This window comes from Pogona vitticeps, chromosome 3 (genome assembly GCF_051106095.1).
Source record: "Pogona vitticeps strain Pit_001003342236 chromosome 3, PviZW2.1, whole genome shotgun sequence".
In the NCBI taxonomy this organism is placed as follows: Eukaryota; Metazoa; Chordata; class Lepidosauria; order Squamata; family Agamidae; genus Pogona; species Pogona vitticeps.
The window spans coordinates 252,190,619-252,206,883 of NC_135785.1; the positions used below are offsets into that span (position 1 = coordinate 252,190,619).

The 16,265-nt window shown below is 39.0% G+C and overlaps 1 protein-coding gene across 3 annotated transcripts in view; it reads right to left on the reverse strand.

The window, feature by feature from the left end:
• Positions 1-8,315: 8,315 nt before the first annotated feature.
• The window catches only part of DEUP1 (deuterosome assembly protein 1), a 52,960-nt gene continuing 45,010 nt past the window's right edge, over positions 8,316-16,265 (reverse strand). For all 3 annotated transcript variants that reach the window (XM_072993576.2, XM_078390136.1, XM_072993577.2), the window contains 2 exons: positions 11,895-12,174; positions 8,316-8,719 (listed from right to left, as the gene is read on the reverse strand). In XM_072993576.2, coding sequence (XP_072849677.2) covers positions 8,543-8,719; positions 11,895-12,174 — 457 coding nt within the window. In that variant the 3' untranslated portion in view covers positions 8,316-8,542. The remainder of the gene's footprint in view (positions 8,720-11,894; positions 12,175-16,265) is intronic.

Here is a 16,265-nt window from a genome sequence, read left to right on the forward strand (position 1 = left end):
AACAAGTGGATCCTAGATCAAATCAAGCCTGAACTTTCACTGGAAGAAAAATGACAAGGCTGTTGTACTTGGGGTTCATAATGACAAGCCAAACACTGGTTAGAAAAGACAGTAATGCTAGGAAAAATTAGACACAGCAGGAAAAGAGGAACACCAAGTATGAGATGGATTGACTCCATAAAAAACAGCCTTGAGTTTGCAAGAGCTAAGCTGAGCTGTAAATAATAGGACATTTGGCAGTCTTTTTGATTAGATCATGATAAATCGGAGGTGACTTGACAACACAGAAGAGAAACGACAACAATAAACCAGGCTGATGAAAACATAGTGAGAACATGCTAGACAGGACTCCCAATGCTGGAGATATTAAAAGGAAATTTGGACAGCCAATTGTTAGATCTGTTTTGATTTGGATTCCTGCATTTAACTGGGGGGGGGGGTGGACTTGATGGCCTTATAGTCTCCTTCCAACTCTGTGATTCTGTGAGTTTGCATTGAGCTGATCTCAGCATTATGCTAATGCCGGGAAATGTGTCATCCATGTAGCAGTAGGTTTCAGCTCCTTTGAGGATGGAACAAGGCGTACTTGGGAAACTGTGAAGCATGAGATCCTATATGTGAAATAAATCCCTTAGATATACCGGGCTTGGCTTCCAAAATCAAAACCCATACCAGTGGTATAAGAATAATATTTGTGTGCTATCAAGTCAACTCTGGCTTCTTCGTGGCCTCTGTGAATGCACACAATTGGGTTGTTCTGTGCCTGCGCAGGACCTCTCAGACATTTCCAGAGCTTAAAGACATGTGATTAGTAGGACATTCCCCTGTGGAGCGCATGCTCCGCCCACCAGAAGTCCCCGCAGTTCCTTTTTGCCCCCACTTAGATTGGATCTATTTCGAAACGTTAGAGCGATCGTACTATTGTTGAGATTTTTGATCACTGAGATCCTTTATTTTTCAGTCATCTTTCTTTGGACTTGGACATTAAAAGACACTTGTTGCAGGCTGATAGAATAGACACATTACAGAAAGAGAATGTAAAAGGGAAGAAACAGGATATTAAGCAAATTCAGACCATAACCCTTTGTATTATTTTTTTTTAATCTGGGAGTTATGTCCCTTGGAATCCAGTGAGATTTGTGTCTTTAATACATGGCACACATCCTTAAAGCTATGTGAATGTTCTGAGCCCATGGGAACAACAGTGGAAAAACATGACAGAATTTTTTTTAAGACTGTCTGATTATAAATTTGTTTGTCTTTGCATTACACCACAGAAGGACGCTGTTTGGCTAATAACACAGTTTTGAAAATACGTTCTATTTAATTCTGTAAGTTTACTATAAACTGCTTCCCAAGGCAGTGTGGAACAGAATTTCAAATGTTGAAGCGACAATAATAATAATGGTTGTTGTGGGTTTTTCGGGCTCTTTGGCCATGTTCTGAAGGTTGTTCTTCCTAATGTTTCACTAGTCTCTGTGGCCGGCATCTTCAGAGAAGGCACAACAACCATTAGATTCCGGCCGTGAAAGCCTTCGTGAATACAACAACAACAACAACAACAACAACAACAACAACAATAATAAAAACATTCCCAATTAAGATGGGATCACCCCACATCTGCTAAGGCATTGATAGAACCCTGCCTCACATGGGAGGCAAGGTATGTTTTAAGGTCATTAGAGCCCTCTTGACAGTTTGGGATGGATGTCAATCAGAACAGGGGCCCTTCATGGTGGGTCAAAACTAAGAAGGCTCCGTCATTTGCCGAAGTTCTCTTGAAGACAGGCACAAAGCCAGGGCCTCTGGTGCTGATTTCAACATCAAGGCAATGAAAAAAGTCAGTTTCTGATTGAAAGTTTTATTTAATACACTCTAGTCTTTCAGTTGTGCATATTATTCCTGTAGAAAACCTTTTTTATGGAGAAGTGTTTAAGTAATAGCATTTCAAACTGTTTCTAGGCATGATGGGATGGCAAGTGAACGGAATGATTTATTACAATCATTTTAGCAGAAGAGCCATACTGCATTACTTCTTGCAACCCCATCATGCGATTCAGACACTGAAGGTGCTCATTACTTGATAAAACCGTTTTTGCATACATTTTCTCAGCCCTTCCATTTTGCCCAAATCCATTTATAGCTGTGATTTTATTACAAGTAAATTTTTTCTTAGCACAATGCCCATCTTGAATCAAGATATTTCAGAGTCTGAGGTCTGAATGGCATTCTTGTAATTTTGTATTTTATTTTGAATTGGAAGAAAATTAAGGGGAGTGGTTAAAATGGATATTTTATTTACACAATACTGGAAATACCTTTTTGCCCTCCAAATGGCTGTCTGTTTTGTTTTCATTCCTAATACTAAAGCAATTTGAAACTGGCTAAAGGTTCAAGATCTAAAAAGAAAGAAAGCTACATGCCTTACTAAGGTGTCAGTTTGTTTGACCTCCAAGGTAAGGCTTGTTGATTGAGCTGCCCTCCCCAACTGAACCTTGTTATTTCAAATGCATTACGAAAAGCATTCTTGAGGATCAAACTGGTGGAAGATATGGTTGCAATTTTTTAAGGAAGGGGAGTGGGGATAGAAGGAAAAGAAAGTATTTGGAGAAAAGCCTATGTACTAGCTCAGAAATCTTTCTAGGGTAATGTAAAATATTGGTATTACAGTGGTGCCTCGCATAACGATGTTAATTGGTTCCATTAAAAACATTGTTATGTGAAAACATCGTTAAGCGAAACACCATTTCCCATAGGAATGCATTGAAAACCGGTTAATCCGTTCTAATAGGAGCCTATTCAATACATTTCAATGGTGAAAACAAAATCACCAAAAATTCAAAAAGACTCAGAACGAAGCCAAATTACGAAGGTTTTATTAGGTGCACTAACGATTCCAAGCATTTTTAACATTTTAGAATATTTTTAAAATAGCGAAAACAGGGCTGTCAAAAAAAACGTTAAGCGAAACAGGGGACCTAAAACTGTCATCGTTAAGTGAAGCAAGGTCCCAAACATCGTTATGCGAAAATCCCCCATAGGAAACATCGTTAGGTGAGGCGGCAAAATTTCCAGCAAAGGCCATCGTTATGCGAATTCATCGTTGAGTGAGGCACTCGTTAAGCGAGGCACCACTGTATTTCAATGGTACTAAAATAAGCTAAGCCCTGCCACTAGCACAAACAGAACTCTCAGAGAGAGAAAGACCATTAAGCTCTTGAACCACAGAGTGAACAATCTAAATATCAATATGAGCCTAGAACAAAAGGTCTGGATGAAAAGGGTGATTGCCAACATTTTCCTATGCACATCTGTTCAGAAGTAAGTCTCATTAAGATATACTCCAGATAAGTGTGTAGGATTGTAGTCTACACTCTGCAAATAATTTATGTGGTGTAAGGCTGGTGGTGATATCTTTGCAAGGGATTTTTCAGAAAGTAAACGTTTCTTTTATCTCTCCCAAAAGTTATGAGGTTGCCATATAATTCCTTTCATCACCAGGAACCCATGGGAGTGGCAGGATGGGAGAGGGAAATGTAATTATGAAAGATCACCACCACAAGGATAACTTTATCAGATAGTAGTCTGAAATGTTTAGTTTTCTTGCAGTGTTGATATCATTAGCCTTATGCAGCATCAGTTAGGGCAACAGGATTTCAAATCACCTTCCTATAATACTAACTTGTGCACCCAATGGCAAGATTAACTCTGAATGTTTCACAATGGCTTGGGAAATACATATTCTTTATTTGAAACAAAAAATCTCATCTACATGAAACAAATTACTGATATTAACCCACAATATGTTTCTGAAGCATAACCTGCATTTGTACCATGCTTGGCCCGAGTGGACCTCAATTTTTTGGGCCCTGAAGCTTGAAAAATTATGGGGGAGGCCTTCACAATCAGCAGCATGGTCTGCATCACCAGTGTTATCTTCTTCGTTGGGGTTGTTCTGTTCCATGACAGATTACAATTTTATTTTAAAAAATGTGGACTAGAGATGAGCATGAATTGCCTCCTGTTCAGTGCTTCTGAACCCCACCTCTTCCAGTGGGCTACCCACTAACAGGTAACACCTGGAGAAGGCATGGCAGGGGAGGCAGGGTGCTGCCTCTGAGTGGGCACCTGCCAGAGGAGGCAGGGCAGACAAGTGCCAAACACCTGTTTGGTGGGTAAACAAATAGGCATGAATTGCCCAAATGGTAGTTCGTTCCTATCTCTAATGTAAACTAAAGTTGCTTCTGGGTCCCCTTCAATATTAAGAGCCCTGAAGCTTAAGCTTCCTTAGTTTCCCAGTAGATCCAGTCCTGTGCTTGGAAAAAAAAGTACCATGCTTTTTATTTTTTGCTAAAGGATATTTAAACTTAGACCACAGAAAGTGAACATATTTTTATTCAAATCTCTGTTTTACAGAACTGCTGTCTGGTCTACCTTGAGAGAAATATTTTCATTTTGTGAAACTCACAAAATAATACAGACCTCTTCAAAAATGATTCTATCAGTTGCTTAATTATGCTGCCCATTTTTGCAAATAATAATATTCCATTAAAAAGTACTGATGACCGGCAAAGCCAAAAGACCTGCAGCAGACCAAGAAAAAAAAACCACTTAAAGCAACAGGACTGGTTATTAAAATGATATAAGAAAGATAAAAGTACAATTTCTAAGGGAAGCAAGGCATGTAAAGTATCATATGAAGCCACTGTCTCAGTCTCTCAGCTCACTGAGGAAAAGCCAATTTTAAAGTATGGAATGGTTAAAGGCGTATGTTTTGAATCTGGTGAGTGAAGGTGCACAAGATTTGGCTTAGAAACTTCAGCTTTGAAGTATCAGTCACTAGCATCTATCACAAGATAGAATCAAAGCAAGTTGAAATCATTCATTCTTTCTATGGCTAGAGAAATGTGTGTTTCAACAGCACAAGCCATTGTTAGAAAAGAACACCAACACATACAGCAAGTGACCTGAACCAGTTGTGGGAAGGGAAGAATAGTGTGACAGTGACTACACAAGGAAAAAATGTGGGAAATAATATAGGTATGGGTGGGCGGGTTTATGTTTCTTCCTATTGACCACACAACATGAAAGGAAATGGGAATCATCCAGGAGTCCCCGCTCCCATCTGTAGTTTTTCACCTCTCCATCTGGGGCTTCTACTTTTGTTGTTGTTTAAATCCTTTTGCATCAGTTGAGGTAGGGGTCACTTGAACTGATGCAGAAAGGGAGGACAAGCCAAGCACATACACACACAAAGCACCTTCCTCCTCACCTCTTACTTCATGAGGGAGGACAAGCCATGCATGCACACATGAACAAGGCATTGCCAGCACATACTCTCCAGCAAAGCCTGTCTCCCATGACTTAAAAAAATTAATAGCTTCTCCTCTGTGGGCAACATTCCTGGGGGGTCTTTTGGGGTGTTTTAACAGCTTAAGAATGGGGCCTCTTTCTGTAGGGAAGAGGGATTTTTTAAAAAAAAAAAACACATAAAATAACTAGATGAGAAACTGAGTTCTTGTTTACTTCTTGTTTAAGGCAGTTCTTTGTAACAGCACCACTTTCAGGGCTATAAATAAAACTGCAAGCAAGCAAGCAACAAAACCCCCCAAATAAAATAAAAACAAAACAAAAGAAAAACGCTTTGTCCTGTTTCTTGTGTAGGCACTTCAAATGTACAGACATGAGTTATCCCGTGCTACTTTAAAGCAAGTGAATTCACATTTCTCTCACTGTGCAGTTGCACCCTAAGATGGGCCCAGGTGTGTTCATCCTGTCTATGTCTTTTCGGATATTATATATGAACAGCTACTTTCTGACTTTTTCTTTTCCCCCCCTGCTTTTTTCTTGTCCTAATTAAAGAGAGAGAAGAGATGCCAGCAAACCCTGCCTGCATGGAAATCAACACTAGGCGATTCTGCAAATAAATTTATAAAATCTTTCCTCCGTTTGGTCCATAAAAGGATGTCTTTAATACTTGTAAAATACCCAGAGTAGTGTGTGCGCTAATGGGGTGATCGATCGATTGATAAATCAAATAAATAAACAATACAACGACCAGCAAGTTTCTTCCTTTACAGATGACCACCAAAGGGATTATTTCTATTCAGTAGTTGCAAGCTCAGTGGTCGTCCACTGTCTTCTGCAAGTAAAAATACCTGACACCCACAACACAAAGCAGAACCATTTCTGCGACCAAATGTCAACTTGATGCATTTGCGATTAATATATTTATGCTCCTCCAGGCGGTGTATTAATGACTATGTTTGGGGAGCAATACCTGCAATGCTGGGGGATTCTGCTCCAAATCAGTAACAAAGAGAGCCTTGCCGTGACGAACAGCTCAGTCCTACTAGTTGTTACTGCTTTTGCAAACTTTTGCCAGGAAGGAGTCTCTCTCTGGTAACAGCGCCTTGGATATTCAGGGAAACCTGTTTCTCTTAGTTATTGCAGGCTCACCAGAATATAACCTTTGTAGCCAGCTCTCCATTGGGGGAAACAAACACTGATGGAAATGACAATATGGCAAGCTGATCCACTTTGGCTTTTTTGCTCCCAAGCCCTACATTGTTTATCCTGTCTCTTTCTTCAAGTCTTTCCTTCAAAGCTTACATTGCATACTAAGGAACTGGTAACTATTATTAAAAATCTATGTATTTCTGACAATTTTTCTCTTAATCTTTTTAATATTTTCAGACTGTGTGTAAGTGAATCAGCAGATACTGATCCCATGGATACGGGGGTCTTACTGTGCATTCCAATATGAAAACGCAATTATGCAAACTATCATGTTAAAACACAATTGGAATAAAAGCAGCGCCTTCTTTTCTCTCCACTCTCCCTTTCTGATTTGCTCAAAATCATGTATTGGTAGAAGTATCCCCATCACTATCATCATCAACAGCAGCATTGTCTCCTCTCTGTATATATAAAGTTCCTGGAGGGCAGGGCAGGCACCCTAAGAAGCCAAACACTGAAGAGTGCAGGGTGGCTAACACCAGAGACCCAAGAGTGGGTGTCTAACACAATCTCAGAGACTATCTACTATTGCAAACAAAGCTAGACATGACCTCAAACGCCTCCAAATGGCGGGATGTGAAGGGGAAGGGGCACTCAACTGGTATAGCCTTCTAATGGAGTCAGGATATATCTCTGGAACAACAGTGTGTCACTCAAGACCAAAGCCAAGATCATGCTATAGTATTCCCAATAACTATGTACGAATGTGAAACCTGGACAATTAAGAAATTACATGTGTGTCATTCATTTAAAATGTTATGTTAACTCATTATTTTTATCTCTTGGTTATTATTTCTGCATACCACCGGTCCACGAAATGTTTTCTCAAGGGAGTTGCTCGGCATCACTCTCTAGGATGCTCATGTGGCTCTGGGCTGTTTCTTGTCCTTTGTGAGGGTGAAATGCAACCAACTGTTGGGGGGGGGGGGCAGGAATGTCTGCCAGAAGGAAAGGCCACAACCCGAGATGCTGAGCATTGTTTTGCTGCAATCCTAATGTGGTTTTCAAAAGTTCCTTTGTTTGCACTATAACTCCCATTTACGAGCATAGCCACTCAAAATAGAGAAATGTTTCAACTCAGATAAGGCTTTCTTCAAGGCAATACTGTATCTTCAAAAATTGGAAAGCACCTGATATGGACCACATGTGACAAAAACTTGGGCTAGGATTCAGCTGTTGGAAAACACACTGCAGAACAATTAGTTCTGAGTGTGATCTCCTTCTGCCTGTTTCTTGCACAAAGGGGCATCCGGCAATCTTGTGTGTGAGCAGAAAGTCCTGTTTAAAGCAATGGAGAGCTTTTCGGTCTGAGGAACTGCAAGGCAAAGTCTGGTGGGACACAGGCAGAGAGTTCTGCCTATAGAGCTGTTAGACTCTACAAAAAAGAAAGAGAAAGGAAAAGGAACAGAATTCTAGCCACTAGTAAACCGTAAACCATAGTAGGTTTTAAATTATCATGATCTTAGAAGGGCAGAACTGGAAGGGATCATTGAGTCCAGACCTATACTACTCTGTATCAGACTATGCACTAATACATTGTGGATAGTAGAAGGAAATAGGACAGTCCCCAAAGTCATGGCAGATGACAATAGGCCACCAATAACCAGTGGTTTTCTTTGGGGAGCTGGGATAGAAAATCCTACCAACGGCCATCAGCGGTGGCGTTTGAAACCTACATTCCCAATGTGTGTTCCCAGCCTGCATTTTTAAACTCGCCTTTAAGAAACAGACCTGGAGCAAACTTTGAATGGGATGAATATCAAACATGAGTATGCTATATGGACATCCAAGATGCATTTCAAATTTCAAAGGTTTCATATTTAATTTTCAGATTTTTTTAGGTCTTTGCAATACATAATAGTCCATGTTCATGTTGAAAAGAAATCCACACCCAAATTATATATAACATCTCATGTAATAAGCACATCTTTGCATAATATAATTTCTTCTTCTTTTTTTATATAAATGCTACCTGATGATTTACTCTGGGACTGTCACGAAATGTTAGCTTTCTTTTTCAGGCTCATCTGTGTCGGCTGTGCTTGTTCAGATTAGAATATTTCTTTAGGGTGTGCTCCGTTTGCTTTTGTAGTTCATCAATGTGAGAGTTTAAAAGCAGTTCAAATTCTCTTGCTCGCTTCTCTTCCTCTTGTAGGAACCTCTCTGTTGTGGTTGTAGGAAACAGAGCCTCTGGGGAAGTCTGGATGGCACAAAGAATTGGTACATTTACTACGGTGATAATTAGGCAGGTTTTTAAATTAGAAACTGAACTGGCAGTAGTCTACCCTTAAAATCATCTTTTAAAAATTACTTCTTTGCACTATGACTACATGAATCACCAAGTCTGGGGATTTGGAAAGTCACAGTGCAAAATGAAACCAAACAAAAAACAAATGCCACATAGCACAACACAACAGAACGCAACACAGGCTCTTTCCATAACTGTGGTTTTTCATAAATGGATCTGGTGCCTATTCAGATCCATATCCAGAATTTTCTAGAGCTTAGTAGATTCTTAGGTGGGAACCCTGCATCCACCTTGTTGTGAAACAACAAGAACAGACAGAATAAACAGGTACGGTCACAAAAGGAACAAGTGTTGATTCAGTTAGTGCCCTGGGGTTATGGATAAATGAATTAGAGATGTGTAGTGCCCTTGTGCAACACCTGTGTCATGACAAGGAGATTTAGTGTGCTCTGCATCAGTATTTTTTCTATGCCCAATACTTAGGCTATTGCTAAAAACTGGTAGACCTCTGAGATTATTTGGGGATACAGCATCTCTGCTCAGGAGGCTGCTTCTCTGCCTTGCCTTGCCCCTCTGGTTCAGCAAAGGTGAAGAAAGGCTGGAAAAGCTCCCTTTCCCTCGCTTTCAAGCCAGCTGAATGGGTTGGAATCATTTGAAAGAGCCAGTGATACCGTTCAAGAGACAGCAACTCAGAGTGAAGCTGTCTAGGAAGGCCAGAAAGAGTAAGGAAAACGGGAAGATACAGCCTGGAACGATTGAGTTCCTTTAGTTTTCATTAGAAACAGGCAAAAGATGGGAGAGAGACTGATCGAGAGCATTTGCCATCTTGTATCCGGAGACTGCTGCCCTCCCAAGACACATTTTATTTCAGGAGTGAAGTGAAGAGGACTGGAAGAGGTAAAATCGGTAAGGAAAAGCCCCTGAGCATGTCTCAGCTTCATTCTGGGAGCTGGCCACCCAGCTGGCCCATGTGCTATTGAGGGTCTAATATCTTCTCAGGGTGGATGAAGTGGGGCGTCAAGAGGCCCTAAAGAGTTCTCTGTCTAGTGGGACCAGAGACACTGCTATCCTCTGGGTAGGATCTATGGCACTTCTCTGTGGCTGAGACAGAGACCAAATGGGAAGCTTATAAAACATCAGCTAATTTATCTTAAGGAGTGTTGGTAATTATACAGATGGATAATTACATAGGTTATTATTACATTAAATTAATAGATTACATTTTTAAGAGCCAACTGAAGACCTGGCTCTTTAGACAGGCCTTCCCTCTTGTCAATACCTAATTTATTTGTAATCCCAGAGTAGACTTTGGTCCAGATGGGCCGGATAGCTAGCAAATTAAATAAATAAATAAATAAATAAATAAATAAATAAATAAATAAATAAATAAATAAATAAATAAATAAATAAATAAATAAATAAATAACTAAATAAATAAATAAATAAATAAATAGTCTGTCTGTCTGTCTGTCTGTCTGTCTGTCTATGTATCTATGTATCTATCTATGTATGTATGTATGTATGTATGTATCTATCTATCTATCTATCTATCTATCTATCTATCTATCTATCTATCTATCTATCTATCTATCTATCTATCTATCTATCTATTAATATGACATTGTTTAGCTCAGTAATATTTTCAAAGGAATAGTTGTGATAAGGTGTGTTCTTTTTGCTGTTTTGCTACTATTCGATTCCATATTTTTTATTAAATTGCCAATTAAAATATTTTTTTCTTTAAAATAAGCAGATTTAAAAAACAATAATGGCAATAACTAGAAAACAGAAAATCTTGAAGATTTAAAACTCATATTACCAAAGATAGGTAAGTTACTTAAGAACTCTTTAGAACATAAGGTAAGGGAGAAGACATCTTAGAGGTGGCAAGTAAAACAGCTCTAAGTTAAAATTGGCAAGTAAAACAGCTCTAAGTTAAAATTAACAGCTCAGTTAAAATTGGATTTAGATAGCTATACAGGATAAAATATTCAAGGTTGTTATAGAGAAAGTTTAGCTGAAGAAATAATAAGATAGTTCCAATGCAGCTGAAGAAGAGGATACAAGAAAGGGAAATTGACATTTTTAATTTACTGGCTTCTGTAAAGCAAATGTTGGAGGATGAACAAAGAAGATTTGATGCAAGAGCACATATATTAGAACAAGGAAACAACTGTTCAGAAGTGTACATAAAACGGATCAAGAATTCAAAGATTCTTATCAACAGAGAGATAAGAAACTTGAAGAACAACTAGTTAAGATTATTCATTGAACACAATGGAGGAAAGGTTAAAATCGAGGTCACGTTTTAAAGGATTCACAGACAAAACAACAAATATTTCAATACCAAGCTCACTTGCAAAGGAAGTGAAGGACTTAAGTAATACACAAACTTTTTATAGGCAGATCCTAAATCTATATTTCCATAATTTGTACCTGAAATTTACATATTATTTTGAATCATTATTGCCAAGGATTCTAGAAAAATTGCAAATAAAAGGAGACAACAGCCATCCCTGTTGAGTCTTCCAAATATTACTTGGTGTTGACAAATGGTTATTTAAATATATGCTTAATGTCTGCTTCTGACATAAAATATTGAACTACGTTGTGAATCGTCCTCTGAAATTGATTTTCTGCAAAGTTGCCCTCAAGAAATCCCATTCTATCCTATCAAAACCTTTTTCTGCATCCAAACCCCCAGCTTGTTTTTGATGTTTCTATTTGCTTACCACTCATGGTGTGGTGCCTGTGGCCATCATCATTCGCAGTGAGCTAATTGTGGAAGTAGATCAGCTGGTGCTTCCCTGCCTCCCTGTGCTGCTGACCACTCAGCAGCCGAGAGGAGAGACTTGTCATCCCACCTCGTCAGGCTGGTCAGCAGTGCAAGGAGACGGGTTACTTCTGTGATTGGTGCAGCACTAAAAACTATGGCTACATGCACCACAAGGGCAAGTGGACTGGCCAGTTCAGAGGGGTAGGGTCCCAAGGGCCCAGCCACCTATAGTGGCGATATTCACCTCACTTAGGAGACAAATACAAATATCCCATCTCTAAGTGACTATAGCATATAGCTACAAAATTGAGTTTAGAGTACTCTTGCAAAACAAACCAACAGAATACTTACCACCTGACTTTCTTCCATAACATAAATATGGTTCAGTAACATATCAGACTTAGTCCTTTCAGGAAAGCAGGTGCTGTAATGGATTGAAACTGCTTCTGGAGGTGATGGAGATCTACCGTCTGCTACGGGTTCACGATCTCTGCTTGGTCTTTGAGAAGGCAATGGGCAGCTGTTCTCAATATCTCCTTGGCCATGCCAGACAGGAAGGTGTGCTCTGTAGCATTCAAAGTTTTCATAAGCAACAGACTGCAGTGCCTGTTCACTTTCATTCGCCAAAAGTCTAAAAGATTTAGAAGTATACAGCTGCCATTAATGCCAGTAATGCTGTAAGAAGTGAAACATTGTGTTCCAAGAAGTCTATGCAACTTTTGTTTAACATAACTGAATGTGGCACCTCATTTGGGGCTGTAGCAAAGGAAGTTCAATTATAAAACAAGTTTGGACTAAGTTTACATGTTCAGTTCATGCTCAAAATCTGTTCCATTTTCATGCACAAGAAAGCAAGCATATATTTGAAAAGTATGTTGCCCAGAAAGTGGAACATAGTCATTTAAAAATTTTATGAAATTATGTTGTCTAGTGATTGGCTGACATAGCCTTGTAATTTCTACAATTCTTGACAGTTATATGAAGGCGTCTCCATCCAATCTTCAGGTGGGAACTGGGCCTGAGATCTTCTTCCTAAAAAACAGGCTCCACTCCCAAATTAGGATTCTGGTTACTTTCAAATTTTATTTTTTATGGGCATTTACAGGCATTTTTCAATGCATTTTGACAGCAAATTCTTCAAATTTTATGATAATCTCTTACTAGTCTTAAGTGGAAAGAAAACAATAGATTGTTTTCTATTTTTATAAGCCTTCTCAAGGTGCAATATCAGAGGTGGCCACTACAGGGAACTTGAGTGTTTCCTTGTATTTTCGGAGCATGCTGAAGTGGCAATGCCAACACAAAGTGTTAATAACATACAACAGAATGAATTACTTTAACATAACAATAATATGACAGTCACATCACAATGAATGATTCAATAAGTTCCTTTTGAAAAATACGATTGCAATAAGATTGCAAATTCTGGGTTCTTCAGCTGTCTTGACGCCACATGGAAAAAATGGCATGTCACATATCATTTAAATCACATCAATATTGAAGATAACCTAAATAAAACATCTTGATTGATTTCTGAAGGACCACTGCAATATTGATTAGTTAAATGTATATGTGACATCCTTTCCATTGGAAATACCTGGGCATGACCTATTGGATGGATTGTACCAAAAGGTGATGCACCCAGTTTGCTGTTTTTCTGTGGAGAGGTGACAAGTGTGGTGTCACATGGTTTTGTTGTGGGCCCACCACTGTTCCGTATCTTTACGAATGACTAAGAGGAAGGAGGGAATGCCCAGCAGATTTGCAGATGACACCAAGTGGGGAGAATCAAGTCATACAAAATCTGAATTCAAGATGACCTGAACAGATTGGAGAGCTGGCCCACACAAACAAAAGGACTTTCAACTGACATGAATATAAATTTCTATATTTGGACAGGAAAAATAAGATTCACACATATAAGATGTGTGACATCTGACTTAGCAATAGCATGTATGAAAAAGATCTAGAGATTTTAGTAGAGTACAAGCTAAGCATGAGACAATACTGTGAAGCAGCAGCATTTTTTCCCACTCTAGCTTAAGTTCCATCAACAAAGGACAGTACTCAGATCAAAGGATGCAACAGTATCACTCTGTTTTACTTTGATCAGGCCTGGAGTAATTTATTCAGCTAGGAGCACCATGGTTTAAGAAGAAAATAGACTCAAAAGAGAGCAACCAATATATTAACAGATCTGGAAACCAGACCCTATGAGGATTGGCTGATGGAGTATGGTACATTTGATAGAAGGGCAAAGAGAAGATTCAGAGGAGACATGATTGCTATTTTCAAATATTTGAAGGGCTGCTGCAGAAAGGGGAGGACACAACCCAATTGATTCTACTACAACAAAGAACATTTCGACAGTGGAACAGACTATCTTGGAAGAAGTGAACTCTCCTCTGGAGGTTTCCAAGTGGAGGTTGGATGACCACAGCTACTTTAATAATGATTTCAATTCCATGATTCTGCAATCCTATGATTATTCATGGTCACTTCCATGTAGAAGGTGAGTTAGAACAATACATTGGCAGATGAATGGTGTTTTCCTGGAAGCATTTGTGAAATAAGGAAGTATACAGTATAATCCAGCAAGACCTCTCAATGCCTCCTCCTGCTTTTAGTAAAATGTCAGTCATTTTTACTTGCCCCTATTAAATGGTGACCTGCCACGAAAAAAGCAGCCATGTATAACAGAATGGTAGGTTCAACAGATATACATTTTTGCAGCTTATCATATGGTACACCAGTGGTTCTTAACCTTTGTTACTCGGATGTTTTTGAACTGCAACTCCCAGAAACCCCAGCCAGCACAGTTGGTGGTGAAGGCTTCTGGGAGTTGCAGTCCAAAACTCCTGAGTAACCCAAGGTTAAGAACCAGTGTGGTACACAACAACATCTGTATTATGAAAAACTGTTGGGCTACTATGCATTGTATCTGAGCTTCCTTCAGCTTGGTGAGTTGCATCACCAGAGCAGTGTGATAATATAATGTAGGCTGTTCAACTATTTCATACTTTTTAAAGGTGACTGGTTGGTTGCCTGGATGGATCTTATACCATTTTGTCAGTTGTAAACTGCTTTATATGCAGTTTTCACAAAATGATACAACTGTAGAGTTGGAATGGACTCCAAGGGTCACAAAGTCCAATCCTTTGCCAGTGCAAGAATCCACAGCTAAAGCCATCCCTGACAGGTAGCCATTCCATCTTTGTTTATTAATCTAATATTAATTGGCCCTAAGTTATTGATCTAGCAAAGGAAAGTTGTTGATCTAGCAAACAATGAGTGGCAGTTTTAGCTGATAAAGTGGGAAAAATAGGAAATGGTAGTTAAGCAACTGGAGAGCGAAACTTTTTTTGTGTTGGCAGTATAAACTGGTTTTTATGCTGCTGCTCAATAGTTCAGTTCTCATCCATGGTAGGTTTCTTTTTTAGGTCCTTCATATTCAAGGCATATTTTTCCCTTCCACCTCTGCAGTTCTAAGATTCTAATGATTTTTTTCTTTCACATTAACCAAAATATACCCAAGGTTCTTGTCAGTGCTGGTTGCTTATACTGTCATTTTTACACTAGATAGACACAAATTCTTTATATGTGGATCGAGTTTGTCACAGGGAAGATCTATCGTCGGGATCTAAAGTAACAAGATAAGAAGAGATTAACCGGGTAGGACCAAATGATGAACATTCTTACTTCACTGTTGGCCAGCTAGAGGTAAATTCATCAACTGGGAATAACAGCTCTCTCTTTTCTCTCTAGCACAGTATGGTAGAGGAAAAGGGAACTTCACACATTTTATGTACCTTCATACACTAGGGTTTTTTTTAAAAATTGCAGTATGTAAATTGTAGGTGTTTGTTTACCCCAGTGACAATTTCAGTGTACTGAGGGTTAGTAATGTGGTTTGTGTTAGGGTGAGGAAAGGGTTCATCTTATATTTCATGACTCCTCCAGTTTCAGTGTTCATTCCAAATGGCCAACCTGGTCGACAACTGAAGCACCTTTTCTCATTCTTTGCATCAAGGTTCATCAAAAGAAATACTACTGTGTGAAAAATTCTTTTCTCTCAACTATCCTGAAAACTTCTGCCAATCAATTTTATTGGTTAAGAAACAGATGCAGCAAAGGCTCATAGTGAGTTGTTTTTTTTTCTTGGTAGATATATACTTTAAATTCTAAACAGGCACAATCTGGAACAAACACAGGTAAAGTTCCTTGCATTCATTTGGGTCTTCTGTTTTCCATCAGGCAAACATTGCCAAGAAGCATGAACATAAATAGCACAAGTACATTAGCATGGCATCTGGAAATTGGCAATTATGACCCCCCCCCAAGCCAACCACATGTTTTCTATTTTTACTATCTCAAAGATATCCGTTTGCCCTTCATTTCTTGGCATAATTGCCATGGAAACAGAACAGCAAATTAAAATAGAAAAGCATGGTTTATATTCACAATAAAATTAAATATGCCCTAGAGTCAAAATAAGCCAGCAACAATAGCTTGGTTTGTCTATCTTTGTTTGACGTTGGATCATAGAAGAGGGGTTTGCATGGAAAAATATTGGTATCTTTCACAAGTCACAAAGTCAACACTGGCATCATACAATAGTTAGGATTTCTGGCCTATGACCAAAACTGCATAAAACACAATTTCATTTTCATGTCAAAACACTCTAATTGGTGGATGATCTGTAGCTGGGATACCCACCTGCTT